Raw genomic sequence first — 16,401 nt, forward strand, 5'->3', positions numbered from 1 at the left:
CTGGCATCCAGACACGCCCACTATATAACGGTCTCTATGACCCGCCGCTGGCATGATCGAGGCAGGCACACCATGCATGTTACATATTGCACTCTCACAAATAATATTTAATAATATGAATTGGACCGTACAAATACAAGTATATGTAATCACAAGTGGCTACAATAGTTATTATAGCTTTAGTATAGAATAATACGAATAATAATATGAAAGCTAGAAAATTCAATTGAGTTATACTTAAATTAATTTAAACTAGTAATCCGTTGCATATACGGTCATCACTGATCTTCCCCAGCATCATCGTCACCGGCATCTGCTGTCCACAACTGCAGATAAGAAAACATACCCTTGATTCAAACAAGTAATATTATAACAATGTTTCTGACTCCCCCCAAAACTTACTAACTTACTACATAATGTACATTGTATAAAGCCTCTCCACAAATGGAAAATGTCACGTATGTTGCCAACTCAATGCCCATTAATCAGAGATTTGTATTATACAGAGTACAAACTGCTACACAACACACCACAACATATACAGAGGTTTATGGCTATCGTACAATTATGTATTATTATAATTATATCAAAGTTACAGACTTGCACATGCATACAATTGAGACACCAGATACACTTAGACATAGGCTATTAATCTTTTAGAGCTACTATATGCAAAGTGATGAGAAAGTGAGTTCCAAAGGGGGTGTCAGTACACTCTACAAACCATAACTATGCTTCACTTACAGTGAGGTTGTCCCTAAGGAGCTGCATGATGAGAGTGCTGTCTTTGTAAGAGTCCTCCTTCAGAGTATCCAGATCGGCAATGGCTTCATCAAATGCCTGAAATAGTTAGAACGACATACACAGAGAGCCTACATAAATTGTACCGAGAAGATATTTTGAGGCTACATGTATGTACAGCTGTAGACTTCAGAAAGCACCCACTAATCTTCTGTACATGCACTGAATTCTCAAATCTTCAACAAGTATACTGTACATGACCATGTGTGTGTTAGTATACCTTTTTAGCAAGCTCACACGCTTTGGTTCTGTTATCAGCAATCTCGTAGTGGAACACGGAGAAGTTGAGAGCCAGACCTAGTCGAATGGGGTGGGTGGGTGACATCTTCTCCTCGGCAAACTTAGAAGATTTTTCATAGGCCTTTTTAGCGTTTTCCACGACTGTATTAACAAAACAAGAGCTGTACGTAATTTTAATGACTGGCAGATTGAAACAAGACATTATTACAAATGTGATGTGTTTTAGAATACATTTATACACAACAAAACCAATATCACATTGGATAGCCACACTTGGAAACACACACTGACAAACTATTCAGAGCTCATGTGTACTGAAGATTAGATCAGTACCGAGACAATCGAATAAACTTACCATCTTTTTTTCCTTCTCCGTCTGTAACTTCGGCAATATAACGATAGTAGTCGCCCTTCATCTTGAGGTAGAACACCTTGGACTCTGCATCGTCTGTGTCTTCTTTAACGAGGTGATCGTCAAGGAGAGCCTATAATTTTATTAGACAACATGTGGAGAGAGTAATAATTAAACGAGTCAAAAATGCCTATAAATTATATAAGTATATTAGTAAGTACTTGTACTGTGTAACAGTGGAACTCCTCTCTTAATGGCCACGCCTGAATAAAGATCACTACGCAGGTTGCAATTACGATAGGCACTCAAGTCCCAAATGAATAGTATGTGTACAAAACAATCAACAGAGGCCACCTACATGTATGTACACGTAGTAATAATTATAATGGTCGTTATATGGGAGGGGGGGGTTCACTATGTGCTGTATACGTACAACATGTGGTGTGTGCACATGTAGACATGCTAGCTTTACACTAATAGCCTCGCGTAAAACAATGACTATCTGGTAGTGGGTAATGGCAGGAAAGAGCCTATCTTGCAACGAGGAGATTAGATAGGACATACATTGATCAACTTACAATAACTTCATTACAAAGGTCATTAAGCTCCTTCTCAACGATGCCAATGTACTCTTTTGTAACATCAGTTGGGTTCTTTGAATCAATGCTGGACAACACTCTCCACGCATTTCGACGAGCACCGACTATGTTCTTGTAGGCCACTGAAAGTAGGTTCCTTTGGTTGGAATCTAACTTTACCCCAGAGTTTTTCACCACGTAGCTTTTCATTGCCTGAAGTGTGCAAATTGAAAAATTGTGAGAGCACGCTACAAAAAGGCTATAATTATATACACACGTAATGTACGCATGCAGCATGACAAGTGTGTCACCTTGGGTCAGCTCATAGTTTAGCATGCAGCTATAAGTATATAGGTATAAGACAAGCGTTAAGTGTACGTACATGTGTATTTGTCGTAAGGTGACCTGTTAATACATACTTTGAGAAAACAATAGTTTGTATAGGCACAGATTAGGTGGGTGGGATTACCACCTACCATATTCACGACGCCACTAAATAATTCCGTTTATGAGACGTTATAATATAAATAGTATGTACAAGAAAAGACTAACATGTCCCGAGCTCGAGTGTACTGCACACATTAGTTATGACCCACTGTATATTAAAACTAAAAGCACTTGGCACATTGTATTAATACACAAACCATGTCACCATTCGTTGAGTTGAGTTGACTTTAGTTACCTAACTACAGCATGCAGTACAGTGAACACAACTTTAGTAATCACATTCAGCCCTTGATACATGTCAGACATTGATACAACCCTACCTGTGCCATGTCTTCATATCTCTCAGACTGCTCAGCCAGCCGGGCTCTGTCTAGAAGGGCATCGGTATCATTAGACATCTTGGCTTGATATTTATGACAGCTAAAAATATCTCTTGTTCTGTTGTTGTACACACAACACACACACATTGATAATTTGACAGACTTTGGGCGAGGCTAAAAGGGGCGTTCCCAAATGACCTCACATAAGAGTGACGCAACAGTAATTATTAATTTTAATTAAGATATTTATACACTAGACTACCTTATAGCCAGCCACAACAACTTGTATATAATTAATACACTCAGTCAACTTTGATTACAAAACGTTATAAGAACTAGTTTGTCTATACACTCTAAAGAATCTCAACATAATAATTTATGCATGTGCAATAATAGTAGCAGGGACTTCTAGTCTTGTGCCTCTTCTCCTTCGTTTGAAGTATCTGATGTCCATAACTGCACAGAATGATATACAGTCATGTGTGTACATATATACTAACATGATTAAGCTGCAAAACAAAATGACAAATAGCGTGCGAGTTTCATTAGCCAAAAGTTAGTGAGGACTATATGCTCATTCATAAACCATTATAACATTTATTAAACCGTGAATTTGTTATCATACGTACACAGAATAAAAAGTAAAAGGTTGTTATAAAGTGACCTAGACACTTTCACTTACGGTGAGGTTGTCCCTAAGGAGCTGCATGATGAGAGTGCTGTCTTTGTAAGAGTCCTCCTTCAGATTGTCCAACTCAGCAATAGCATCATCAAATGCCTGGACGAAACAACAAACACATAGACATTAATCATAATCAAAACATCATCATCATCACACAGAATACACCCACCGTTTTGGCAAGCTCACAGGCTTTTTCACGTTTGTTCATGATTTCAAAGTGGAATACAGAGTGGTTAAGAGCCAGACCAAGTCGAATGGGGTGGGTGGATGGCATTTTGTCATTGGCTTCCTTTGTAGCATCTTCATATGCAGCTTCAGCTTTTGTTTTGGCTGTACAAATAATTATCATGTAGAGTGATTAACCTATTACAGTTCTCTGTATAAACCTCACCATCGTCCTTCGCAGACTCGACTGCAACTTCGGCAATATAACGATGGTAGTCACCCTTCATCTTGAGGTAGAACACCTTGGACTCTGCATCCTCTTTTGTTGCATCTTTTTTGATGAGGAAATCATCAAGCAGATGCTGTGAAAAAAGTTAATTACACCTGTGCTTGCAAATGCTTAATGATGCTTAAATATGGGTAGAGGTGTGCTTAAAAAAACTAAGTATTTCACACAGCGTAATGTATCATGCTTTCTCGTGGTAGATTTGAACAGTACGTACACCGACTGTACTTAAAAACAAAGCTGTACCTGTACACATAATTATAACGTTTAGAGCAGGTTTAACTTAAAATTCAACTTACAAGAACTTCGCTACAGACATCATTAAGATCTTTCTCGATTTCCTCCCGATAAGATTTGATACCTTCACGTTTTTGGTCATCAGATTGCCTGCTCTCAATGCTGGAGACCACCCTCCAAGCACTACGGTGGGCACCGACTACATTCTTGTAGGCCACAGACAACAAGTTTCTTGATTCAGATGTAAAATCTGCCTCCATTTCGACATATTGCTTCATTTCCTGTAGTGTAATGTTAGAGGTGCGTGTTACATTCTACAACTCCTACACTCTGCATCACACGTTTGTTAATCTGTTGGTGCACCTAACCGTAAAAATACAAATCATAATTATGTATAATTATGACTGTATGAGCATAAGACACAAGCCTCTTTGTCGCTTCACAGGTGGTCGCTAGGAGAGGTCCAATTTAATAAAGACATTCTTTGACCTTATAAGAAGGCAGTTATCTTATACATTCCGAGAAACTGAAAACAAATCGTACCATTGGTTACAAAGATCAACCTAGAAGCTATTACAATGTAGTTTAATTAGCAACAAAGCTATTTTAGTAGCTAAGGGTTATTTCATAACAATGTTTGATGCTGTGAATCTTCAAGTTTTAGCATACCAGTAATTATTATACGGTAGGTCGTACCTATACCGTACCGTGCTCATGCATGACATCCAAGGCAGGTAAATAATAAATACGTATGTACAATTAATTATACATGTAGCTATACATACCCTAGCCATGTCTTTGTATCGCTCAGCCTGCTCAGCAAGCTTAGCCTTCTCAAGGATAGTCTCAGCCGACATATTCAGTACGAGTAATAAAGAGAAAGAGAGAGAAAGAGAGAAACGTTCTGTTCTTTGAGCGCTATTAGTGCAGTACTGTGATGTTCACATGTACATGTAGGTGTGGCTGATACAACACACATAGTGGGCGTGGTTAAAACCTCCCTGTAAAACGTGATATTGACTGACGTCATAAACAAGTGTGTATACTGACACACCCTATGCATACAATGGGCACATTGAGAAACGTCATAACAGTCCAAGAATATTAATTAAGTTTAAGTTCACGTCACACAAAGTATATTATAATGTGTCATAATTATGTCTATACAAGCAATAAATGTACACCACCCTAGAGGATAATTATAACTAAGTCATGTGAAAATAGTGTTTCAGAAACGCTAATTCTGGGGCTCCTCTTCCTCCTCTCCTTGCTGATTCTCAGACGTCCAAAGCTGTATAAAAAAAGCAGCCATAAAAATAGAGCATTTCTATAGAGACTATACACATCCTCTACAGGAGCAGTGATTCGTTTCCCCAGTACACAAAGCATGGATACAGTCATTCTACAAAAAGCACTGTCATGACTATACAGTACAGCACACATGTGACAAATAAGAAGGCACTGATCACTTACAGTGAGATTGTCCCTAAGGAGCTGCATGATGAGAGTGCTGTCTTTGTAAGAGTCCTCTTTCAGATTGTCCAACTCCGCAATAGCATCATCAAATGCCTGTAAAAAACAACTAGTGTGATACTGCCATAAACCAATCTGCTCACCTTTTTAGCAAGCTCACAGGCTTTGTCTGGCTTGTTTGAAATCTCGTAGTAGAACACGGAGAAGTTGAGAGCCAGACCAAGTCGGATGGGGTGGGTGGGTGGCATTTTATTAGTGGCAGTGGTGTTGGCATCCAAATATGCCTGAGAAGCATTTTCCACAGCTGTGTGTGTGGCAGAGTAGTACATATGTAGTTACGAGCAAATACCGTATCACTAGAGTGTTTTGCGAGCATCAAACATATGCGAACTTTGCGAGGGTTGATCTAATAAAATCGCAAAACCTAGTAAATACACACGATCCTTGCCCGAACGCAATAGCTAGATCGTAAAACAGTCAAGTTTTCTGCTGATTTGGCTCATTCGCAAAGGTTTTTCGCCCGCAAAATATGCTAGTGATACGGTACTCTAATATAAATGCAAAGTATAGTGCTGTTGTAAAGGAGTCTATAATATTATACAGCTATAGCTCTACGGGATTGATAGCGGAGACATGTTAGTAGCAAACACTTGTGTGTGCATTGAAACACCGTGTTCATACATGTAACATACCATACAGTAAGCGTACATGTACATTGTACTTGCGCTTGCATCAAAAGTGTGTCTTGCTTACACAAATAATGCGGAGTTTCATCTAGTGGGGGGGGGGGGGGGGTGAACCTCCTCCCTCAAATTTTGTAAAATAATGACATCAAGACATTGGCTAACGTGATTAACTCAACTAAGCCAAACTTTTGCAGCGTGCTTACGTGCGCCCAAATCCCCCCCCCCCCAACTTTATAACCTAGATGAAACCAACCCTAAAGATATACGGTGTACACGTGGGAATACTACACAGTTACCAAGACTACGTACCCCAATAACAGCTCTGGCCTATTCGCAAGGCACTGTTTGAGAAATCCCAAATATACATGAGTTACAAACACGTAGTATATACCTGCTGTTTTGTCGTCACCAGTTGCAACCTCAGCAAGGTAACGGTGGTAGTCGCCCTTCATCTTGAGGTAAAACACCTTAGACTCAACGTCTTTCTCGGTCATGTCCTTTTCTTCCTCTTTAGTATCTTTGCTAATGAGATACTTTGAAAGCAGATTCTGCAGGACAAGTTAATAAGAACGTGACAAAGTATGCTTTGGGATGGTGTTGGTGGTTTCGTGGGAGGATATGATACTGTGGGTGACTATTGATACAGTAGTATGGGGGAGAGAGAGAGTGGTATAATGGAAAGGCAGTGGGAGATAATTGGAGACAAATAATATTAACTTACGATCACTTCACCACAAATGTTTTTTAGCTCTTCCTCAATTGTGATCTTATACTCCTTGATAACTTCCCCTCTTGCACTGCTGGCATCCGCCTTCTGTTCCATGCTAGAGACCACTCTCCAAGCACTGCGGCGAGTCCCAACAACGTTCTTGTAGGCCACAGACAACAAGTTTCTCGATTCAGATGACAATTTTCCCTCGTTTTCAACATATTCCTTCATTGCCTGGGTAAAATGTAAAAGCACGTTGAATCGTAAATACTACACACAGGAATCGATAGTAGTACGTGTTCGTGTTCGTACAGTTAAGTTACCACATGTGCCCATAGAAAGTACATTGAATACCTACAACACATTCACACTGTAGCTAGCTACCTTTGCCATGTCCTGGTATCTTTCAGCCTGCTCAGCAAGCTTAGCTCTTTCTATCAGAGTATCAGCCATTCTTTTGTGATAGGTACTAGGGTTAACGGTGGGGAAGAAGAACCACAGTCTAGTCTGATCTGGGTGAGAACTCAAAACTCTTCGTGTGCTGTGTGTAATAGTCCCGGTGCACGTGATTAGAAATACCAACACGATAAAGGGCTATTGCGCATGCGCGCATGTTCGACAGAAAAGTACGCTTCTCTCTAGCTCTAATAATTATATACTAGCTAGCTGCTCTGCTATCATTTTTATAGCTTGATTTTAGCATACAGTATTGACTAGAGCATACTATATATCTATACAAGCAACTCTTTCCTGACACGATATGAGCCCTTCATTCAGTATCTTGTATTCTCTCATTGCAGTGGTTATTTTGTTTGCCATCATTATCATCATTCTCACTGTGTTTACAATTATTTTGTGGCCTAGTAGAACCTCAGTAAAGGAGGCTTCAGTTCTTAATGTCGAATCTGTTCCTCAAAATGAAATTGAAAATGTCTCTGATGTCACTCCCGTAAGCAGTCATGTCCCTATTATAAATGACCATACATATAATGTGACGATACATAATGACCGTATGGCTCGTATCACAGAAGCTCCGATTGCTCCGGTTGCACAGAACATATCAATTCACGAAGTGCAAGGCCATGCGACTGACGTGAGTCAAACATATCAGAATATCACTTGTACTGCAGATGCTTTAGAGATTTCTGTAGCCCCAGAGATTTCTGTAGTATCAAACTTGTCGTATGGGAAACTGACACAGGACACCCACACCACTGTCACTGCAGGTGATTAACTATATTTCATTTGCATGTCTGTACGTACATCCTGTATGTACACTCTATTGACTCATACGTATGAAACACACACATTAAAGCTCTGAAGCTGGTTAGGTGTGAAAGACAATGTGATATCTTTCTTTGTACATGTAACTTAGTATGTATTATAGCCTTTTGTTGCATGTGTCTGATGCCCTCGAAAAAATTATCCAGAGGAAAGGTTCACACATAATTAAAGCTAGAAAAACATATCCATTTGAAAAGCTCTATATAAGTTAGTCTTCTTTGGATGCTTAACTTATCTATAGGTATTACATACGCATACAGACTCTGATGACTACTACGTGGTGGAGGATCTACCACCTCGTAGTGCATTAAGACCTATTAATGAAGGGGTCCGTGCACGCAGTACTATCGAGGCCAATACGCACACAGACTCCGAAATAACACCACCCTGTGAAAAGGTCAAGATCAGTGCACACAGTACTACCGAGGCCAATACGCACACAGACTCTGATGACTACTACGTGGTGGAGGATCTACCACCTCGTAGTGCATTAAGACCTGTTAATGAAGGGGTCCGTGCACGCAGTACTACTGAGGCCGGTACGCACACAGACTCTGATGACTACTATGTGGTGGAGGATCTACCACCTCGTAGTGCATTAAGACCTGTTAATGAAGGGGTCAGTGCACGCAGTACTACTGAGGTAAATACGCACACAGACTCTGATGACTACTATGTGGTGGAGGATCTACCACCTCGTAGTGCATTAAGACCTGTTAATGAAGGGGTCAGTGCACGCAGTACTACTGAGGTAAATACGCACACAGACTCTGATGACTACTACGTGGTGGAGGATCTACCACCTCGTAGTGCTTTAAGACCTGTTAATGAAGGGGTCAGTGCACGCAGTACTACCAAGGCTGTATCCCAATGCTAAAAGTGCTGTATAGAGTGACACCACACTAATAAAGAGATTACAGTTAGCATTATTATGGAAAGTTTGTTTTATCAGTTATTATTGGCATGCATAAAGGTAATTTTTCCTTTCATTTTTATATAATTGGACACAAAATTATTACATGCTTTTTATAAATTAGTGCACATTGATAATTATAAACCAAACAATTATTATCGCACAACACAACATGGTAGTCATAGCAATGTACACCAATGGTGACTAAAAAAAAACAATGTACAGTTATAGTGATTAAATGAAGACACACTAGTTTTCTAAGAATGAAATAATGTCAGTCAGTTTCTGAAGTCTCTCCTTATGCTCCTGCAATAGCTCACCCTCCAACACTGTATTAGAAGATAAAGAGTTGAATTGAACGATGGCTGTACATGTACAGACAACAAAGTTTCAAGACTTGCCTACTGTTTTTACTTAAATATTGTAATTATGCATTTTTATACATGTACATGTCTTAATAGGGGGCAGAACTGAATGAGAGAGGGATACGTAGTACGGTAGTCTTTTCCTGAGCTTAAAATCTAGTAACAAATGACACTCCTAAATAAAGCTGACACAAACATGTACAATACGTGTACAATTAATTATTTAGAGACTATTATAAGTAGCTGTATAGGTGTACCTTTTATAGGTTTCGGTAATATGACATTTCTCTGGTCATCGAAATCCCAGCTTCTCTCAACAGACACTGTGGAAGTACACACAAAAGCAGTGAACTACAGTTAAAGACTCATCACACAATAACATAGTCAACAGAACTGCATGCATCATGTCATTTAACGGTATACATGTATAAACACTAAACATCTACCGGTAGGTAACTATACGTATACATGTACATGCACTATGAATCTGAACTAGATATTTCTGTACTGAGCTCACTTTGCTTAATTTCTGCCTCAGACTGTCCCAGCAGGGTGCAAAGGTCAGGTACTCGTATTGTAGTGTATGCCTTGCCCACTAGAATGAGAAGTCGCTCTCTTAATTTGGCTGGGGAGGAAGTAAAATTAAATGACCAATATGAACACACACAACTGCACAGTCATACACGTTGTAGGACATATATGCATGACTTATGTATGTGCAGTTACCATTGTGGTCACCCTATCACCTCTCCATTATACAGCTACCCCAAAAGTGTTCATAGCATGTGTTTCAACCGTGTTAGCATCTATATTAGAGCCATTGTTGGTTTAAACAAGGGTGAACGGTTTCACTGTCTTTAAGATTGTATAGCTGTATAATGAGGGGTATTTTTAATCAATCAGAGGCTTTCATCTTGCTCTACAGTTTGTAAAAATAATCAATCAGAGGCTTTCATCTTGCTCTACAGTTTGTATACACATTACTATGCTATTACCTACCGTATAATCTGGTTAGTAAGCGCATGCGCCTATAGGGAAAAGAGCAGGCCTCTATGCACCTATTATCCGGATGCACTTATAGAGATTAACCACGCCCATGACATTTCAATGAAGCAAATCTCCATTAGCTAGCTCGATCGTTTGTCTGCAAGAGGTCTATATAGTCATATCTGACAGCAGTAACCCAACTACCGGTAGTGAAATAACATCTATAAATAAATAAAAAGTGTGGAGACCAGTTGTTGGGCAGAGAACTGTGCAGAAAACCATGCGCCTTCTATCAAGGCTCTTGGTCTGCTAACCAGTATGCGCCTATTAGTTGATGTGCGCTTATTAACCAGATTATAGATTACGGTATACACATGCATGTACATTGTATGTTGTATTGATCAGTATAATGGAGCTGCCTCAGCAGTATACACATGCGTTTAAATATGGAACAGTATCACGCACACATAATAACTATGCTACCGTATTACTAGAATGTTTTGCGAGCATCAAACACATAAGCAAATTTTGGGAGTGTTGATAACTTCGCAAAACTAAAACCGTAAAAACCTATATTAGTACTGGTATGACACACAATCCTTGCTAGAACGCAATAGTTGATCGCAAAGGGTCAAGTTTAGAAATTAAAGGTTTTTCACACACTAAACATTCTAGTAATATGTACGGTATTGCACTTGTACATAAGATGGACATCAACGCACCCACTAGTCCGGACACGATGGACTCTAAATAGGGTGGCCATTCTGGATTCTTGGCCAGTTCATACACAGCAGAGAAGTCTCTCCTCCATAATCTCTTTCCAATCTCCCAGAGTTCTCCTATCTCACGACTGTCCTGCTTCATTGACTCGGGGATCCTCTGCCATAGGAGCTTAGCGTGGTCTCTGTGTGTAGTGTGTGTGTGTGTGTGTAGGGGTTGGTAGTGAGGACATGCATACATGTGTGTGTGTGTGTGTGTGTGTGTGCGTGCGTGTGTGTGTGCGTGTGTGTGTGTGTAAGCACAGAATTTATGTGTGCGGGGTGGGAGTTAGCGGTGGCAGTGAGCATGTGTATACGTGTGTGTGCTCTATATGATAAGTTATCTACTGAAGGGTTGTGTGTACACAGGGATAGGATGCTTATGCATGGAATAGGTGTGTATAATCACACATACGTACAGTGAAATGGGTGTGTATAATCACACACATACGTACAGTTCGTTTTGGAGCAGATAAACTCCCAACAGAGTTGAGTACACTTGAGCACTGGCCACACCTCCCATAGCCTGTATAGAGTCAGCAATACCATTATAATGCATGTAACAGTGGCAGCAAGTTCTTCAATACAGCACACATTATTTATAACTTTTCAGATGTGGTAAATTGAGTAAATTTTAGTGAGAATAGGTAGCTCACTGCCACTCTTGCTGGTAAAAACTATTTAGAACAAGGACATTTGACATTGTAAGTACACGGATTGTCTGAGTCATCTACCACTATTACTGTTGACTCAAGATCAGACAATCTTAGTGAGGTATGTACAAGTTCACCTTCAACTCTTCTTGCTCACAATAGTACGCAAGAGCCCCAAAATCTTCGGTTCTCAACAGATCATCCATTTTAACCCAATGTTTTATTTAAAGCCCACTTTGTCTTTTCTCCATTTGGAGCGCACCTAATGGAGAGAGTTGAGTTGACTAGAAGAACTGTCCTACAGACGGCCGTAGCCGCCCTATGTGTGGAGACTGGATACCTGAGCGTGGAGAAGCATGCTCTAGGATCTCTGACAGAAGCTACTCAGAGCTGTCAGTGAAGTTTAAGAGATTTGTGCTCTAAAAGTTCAGCAAACCTGGCCTGTAGCTAGTTGTAACTTTAATCTAGTTGTATGTGCAGCTAGTATGTAAATGCTAAAGGATATTGCTGTGTGACTTATAGTGTATGTGTGTTTATTCAGTTATCAGTGAGCTGGGACGCACTGCTCGTATGTACAGTGAGCTGGCCTCAAGGACAGAGCCTACAGTCTCAGACGTACACTCAGCACTCATTGACGCAGGTCTGATATAGTATACTGTACCTATTCTTATCGTAATTATAGGATGGAGTGATTGTGAGTACGTTGTTTATGATATGCACCATGTACGTACCTGTATCAATACATTCACCTGTCAAGATGGTATTGCTGTGCAGGATTTGATGTCAATGGTCTCCCTGAGTACTCTAAGAGACCGCAGAGAAGACACTTGGCAAAACGTGCGTACACTTAATGTGCATTGTGTACACTAAAAATTGATTGTCTTCAGCTCAATAATTATACATGTAGAGATCACTTCCACATTGCAAAGGTTTTTTCCGGACTAGTGTGTACAAGCTTTGTTGATTGTCTTTACCAACAGTAAAATGTCTACGTTTGTACTAAGCCATTGTATACCCCCCCCCCATACAGAGCCATTATTTACCCCCCCCCTCCCTCCTATACAGAGCCTCGTAGCTACCCTCAACCTCAACCACGATGCCTTCAGGTGGGGTCAAAGTGCACCCGTCCGTCCAACATCCCTCCACACCTCCCCCTCCTCCCTGACCCCCACACCTACGTCAAGACCCCTGTAAGTGCTCTGATTGAACGTGCTCCCTAACCTTGTCATCACGCCCACTGCCTCCTCGTACATGTATTAAGAAGGTCTCAATAGAAGTCTGCATAAGAGGAAATAGGAAAACAATTGTGCTCTTATTAAGCTTGCTACTGTACAGGAAGGCTAATATTTTTATGCATCAGGGTGATGATTTCTTCAAACAATCTACATCTACATTGTATGGTGGTGTACACATGCAATGTCTTTATAGGCTCCAAAGTAATTATCAGCATGGTATATTTATACATTCATGTACTGTATGTTCAATATTTGCATGACATATTGTACACATAACTATAACACATATGGTAATACACCCAATCCAAGAGACTAGGTAGATCAAATGTTTCTAAAGAGTATGAACATTCTCAGCGGCAATCAATACTTCTGTGAATATATGTGGCGTCATTGTATATTACATGTATGTGTTCATGCTCACTATACAGTGTATCCCTCCTCTCAGACGTTTATTGTCCCTGCCAGTGACTACCGGAGTGTGAGGGAGAAACTAGCCATGGAGAAGCGCAACTCACGACGAGCTCTCTCCACCCTCCTCTCAAAGACACGCCCCTCCCACCCCGTGGCTGGGACCACTGACGCCTCAGGACTTTATACAGGTTAGTATGTACGGAGTAGTGCAGTGTATAGAACTGGAAAGATAATTCCAAAAGTAGATTTGATGACACCTTACCGGATATGAAAAGTGGTTAACTTTAACTGGGAATGTCCATTCCCTGAAGTAAAACATAGTTCTAAGACATCTCTATTACATTTATAGCTCGTGAGTTTTCATCGATTAGAGAGTCTGGACCCAAAGTGGTAGCCTGCAAAATTTGGTGTCTTCTACTTGCCAATTTAGGTTTCCCTTTAACAAAAGTCCAACGCCTTGATTTCTGATTTCTATGTTCATTTATTATTACTACTGTGATGTGCCCAAAATTGTTGGAGTGGTGGCTATTTTTTCAATCCTGCTTCTTTTAAGTAGTAAAACGACATGGTTATTTTTGTCTAACCGCCAAGTCAGTGTGGGCGGCACATCCCTTGTTATACATGTACACTCCCATTTGCTAACCACACACACCCACACACACACAGTGGTCACCAGCGAGCTGACAGCCTCTCCCTCCTACATGCAAGCACTTCTAGTCTCCACAGAGGAACAAGAGGAGGCTAATGATGACCACACCCCTCAGGACCCCCCTGGAGATGTGGACCTCCTGCAGAGCCAAGAGAGGTCAGAACAAACAGAGACTAATAACAGTGACTCTTATGAGAACCCGTTTTTGAAACCAGCTAAACAAGTCAAAATAACATTATTAAATAGATCCACTCAATAGTTGTTAAACTGTTTTGTGCTGCTCATTAATTTTCATAATGTTAATATTGAATTTCTATCTTTTTCATAACCAGTAAACTACTTACCGTATAGCGGGTATATTTCGAGAGTATAAACTTTTGCAGAATGACCGTTAAAAGAAATTTTCGCGGATTTAATTTTTGCAGAATACCAGCCTTTCTGCAGCATGCATGTGGGGTTACTGGTGGGTGGCCAGTGGGTAAAGCATTCGACTCCAGATCGGAAGATTGATAGTTCGAGTCCCATCAGTAGCGGAAATATTTTCCAAAGAGTTCACTCAGCTTTGCCCTGAAAAATAAGTAGTGCTCACCACTTACTGCCACCGCATCCTGACGGATGGGATGCAAAGCAGGATGGGATGCAAAGCCAGAGGTTGGGGGATCTGACTTGATAAGCTTCAAGCTTCCCTCCCCTTCTAATGCTTGATGGGGTTTTATAAATAGACTATAGTATTAACTTGTAAAGGGGCGCATGGGAAAAAATGCATATGTGTGGGTAGCTCTTATGACATCACGTAGAAAACATACATGTACATTAGGGAAAATCCGGTCCTCTTCCTGTACTTACTCCAACGCAAAGTACAACTACAAGCTATGTACTCTATATATCTATGGTACAAGCCATTTACAAGCTAGCCTTGCAGGTAAAAACCCCACTACTGTTTAGCTAGCTTAAGCCATGTGCTCTTAGATTATCTGCCAAGGTAACGCAACCACTAGCTCACAGTGTATCTATAGCTAGCTCAAGAGCTGTGCTAGATTATTTATATCAATGGCTGAAGGAAGAGACCCAATTCAAGATCAGCTTAGACGCAGTCAAAGTCTCTCCTTGGAAACCTCCAACAGTACAAGGCCAGTGCATGATGGTCATGACAGCTCAGTCTCCATGGAGGGGCTCAATGCAGCAGACATTGGTGAGTGTGGATGCATTGGACTGTGTGTGGATGTATAGATCTATATTTAAACACAAGAGGAGCTAGCTATGCTAAGATAGACAACAGATTGTCTAGTTTCCAGGGTGGTGTTATTTTAAATGGCTGTATTGCATATGCATGTAAATAGCTTCGTGCAGATTTATACCGTATCATTTGAATACATTTTTGGAAGCCAGATTCCATGGGAAAACACGAATGCCAATTATTATGCGTGTAGGTTTGCATGCCAGCCAAGCACTGCATGCTAGTAGTGCTGACTTGCATTACATACAATATACATACATACATACATACAACCCTATAATTATAGTAACAAACACTAATTTAGAACTCTGTATTCCGTGTACAGCCGGCCATGAATACTTAGACCAGTATAGCTATTGTTTTTCCTTGGCCTGCAGTTATAGCAACTAGATGCTATGTGTTGATAACCATTGACTGATTGTACGTGGTTATTTTTGTAAACGCTATGTACAGCAGTGAGTGTTAATGTGTCACACAATAAAATACCATACCAATGAGTGCAATACTGACGAAAAAAAGTTGCTTGCCTTTTAATTTCAGGTTTAATTTGCTGAAATCAGCACATTATTAATTGTTGCCCTTGGTAATAGAAACATATTTGCTATGAATACTTTCGTCCTATTAACCTGCATGTCCATAATAATTATATATAGCAGGTGACAACATGCATTATTATTATAAATTATAGTGAGCATAATACATTGTAGGTCTTATTGTACACAAGGTGACCTCAATAGATTGTATTACAGAGATTGAGCAATTTTCAAGAGGCGCCATTGACAAGTTCCCACTGTACTGTACACTAGCACTACCCATAACATTTTAGAACAGAGTGCCGGTTTGAATAATTATGTGTTGTATAATTATATAATTATTACTAATAACTACGATTGTGTGGTCTATCTGTCGTATGTTGTGTCCATTTGATTGTTA

The 16,401-nt window shown here is 40.1% G+C and overlaps 7 protein-coding genes across 7 annotated transcripts in view; 3 read left to right on the plus strand and 4 right to left on the minus strand.

Moving 5' to 3' along the window:
* Positions 1-101: 101 nt before the first annotated feature.
* LOC135336908 (14-3-3 protein zeta-like) lies at positions 102-2,922 on the minus strand. Its single transcript, XM_064532783.1, has 6 exons — positions 2,739-2,922; positions 1,972-2,184; positions 1,397-1,526; positions 1,022-1,182; positions 745-840; positions 102-326 (listed from the first exon to the last, which is right to left on the minus strand). The coding sequence occupies exons 1-6, from the start codon at positions 2,883-2,885 to the stop codon at positions 279-281; spliced, it is 795 nt and encodes a 264-aa protein (XP_064388853.1). The 5' UTR covers positions 2,886-2,922; the 3' UTR covers positions 102-278.
* A 90-nt stretch (positions 2,923-3,012) lies between these two features.
* LOC135336911 (14-3-3 protein zeta-like) lies at positions 3,013-5,077 on the minus strand. The gene is made up of 6 exons (XM_064532788.1): positions 4,894-5,077; positions 4,171-4,389; positions 3,812-3,947; positions 3,590-3,750; positions 3,421-3,516; positions 3,013-3,194 (listed from the first exon to the last, which is right to left on the minus strand). Exons 1-6 carry the CDS (start codon positions 4,963-4,965, stop codon positions 3,147-3,149), a joined length of 732 nt encoding a protein of 243 aa, XP_064388858.1. The 5' UTR covers positions 4,966-5,077; the 3' UTR covers positions 3,013-3,146.
* A 116-nt stretch (positions 5,078-5,193) lies between these two features.
* LOC135336910 (14-3-3 protein gamma-like) lies at positions 5,194-7,543 on the minus strand. Its single transcript, XM_064532787.1, has 6 exons — positions 7,361-7,543; positions 6,989-7,210; positions 6,659-6,815; positions 5,725-5,885; positions 5,582-5,677; positions 5,194-5,399 (listed from the first exon to the last, which is right to left on the minus strand). Exons 1-6 carry the CDS (start codon positions 7,427-7,429, stop codon positions 5,346-5,348), a joined length of 759 nt encoding a protein of 252 aa, XP_064388857.1. The 5' UTR covers positions 7,430-7,543; the 3' UTR covers positions 5,194-5,345.
* Positions 7,544-7,591: 48 nt separating this feature from the next.
* On the plus strand, positions 7,592-9,331 carry LOC135336902 (uncharacterized). The gene is made up of 2 exons (XM_064532775.1): positions 7,592-8,202; positions 8,521-9,331. The coding sequence occupies exons 1-2, from the start codon at positions 7,737-7,739 to the stop codon at positions 9,135-9,137; spliced, it is 1,083 nt and encodes a 360-aa protein (XP_064388845.1). The 5' UTR covers positions 7,592-7,736; the 3' UTR covers positions 9,138-9,331.
* LOC135336914 (COP9 signalosome complex subunit 8-like) lies at positions 9,308-12,188 on the minus strand. The gene is made up of 6 exons (XM_064532792.1): positions 12,074-12,188; positions 11,739-11,809; positions 11,248-11,429; positions 10,056-10,163; positions 9,796-9,861; positions 9,308-9,502 (listed from the first exon to the last, which is right to left on the minus strand). Exons 1-6 carry the CDS (start codon positions 12,140-12,142, stop codon positions 9,423-9,425), a joined length of 576 nt encoding a protein of 191 aa, XP_064388862.1. The 5' UTR covers positions 12,143-12,188; the 3' UTR covers positions 9,308-9,422.
* LOC135336907 (transcription initiation factor TFIID subunit 8-like) lies at positions 12,167-14,619 on the plus strand. The gene is made up of 6 exons (XM_064532781.1): positions 12,167-12,328; positions 12,478-12,576; positions 12,711-12,773; positions 13,002-13,126; positions 13,617-13,770; positions 14,249-14,619. Exons 1-6 carry the CDS (start codon positions 12,202-12,204, stop codon positions 14,488-14,490), a joined length of 810 nt encoding a protein of 269 aa, XP_064388851.1. The 5' UTR covers positions 12,167-12,201; the 3' UTR covers positions 14,491-14,619.
* A 447-nt stretch (positions 14,620-15,066) lies between these two features.
* The window catches only part of LOC135336899 (kalirin-like), a 53,557-nt gene continuing 52,222 nt past the window's right edge, over positions 15,067-16,401 (plus strand). Inside the window, exon 1 of the mRNA XM_064532770.1 lies at positions 15,067-15,423. Coding sequence (XP_064388840.1) covers positions 15,282-15,423 — 142 coding nt within the window. The 5' untranslated portion in view covers positions 15,067-15,281. The remainder of the gene's footprint in view (positions 15,424-16,401) is intronic.

Source organism: Halichondria panicea, chromosome 6 (assembly GCF_963675165.1).
Source record: "Halichondria panicea chromosome 6, odHalPani1.1, whole genome shotgun sequence".
Lineage (NCBI taxonomy): Eukaryota > Metazoa > Porifera > Demospongiae > Suberitida > Halichondriidae > Halichondria > Halichondria panicea.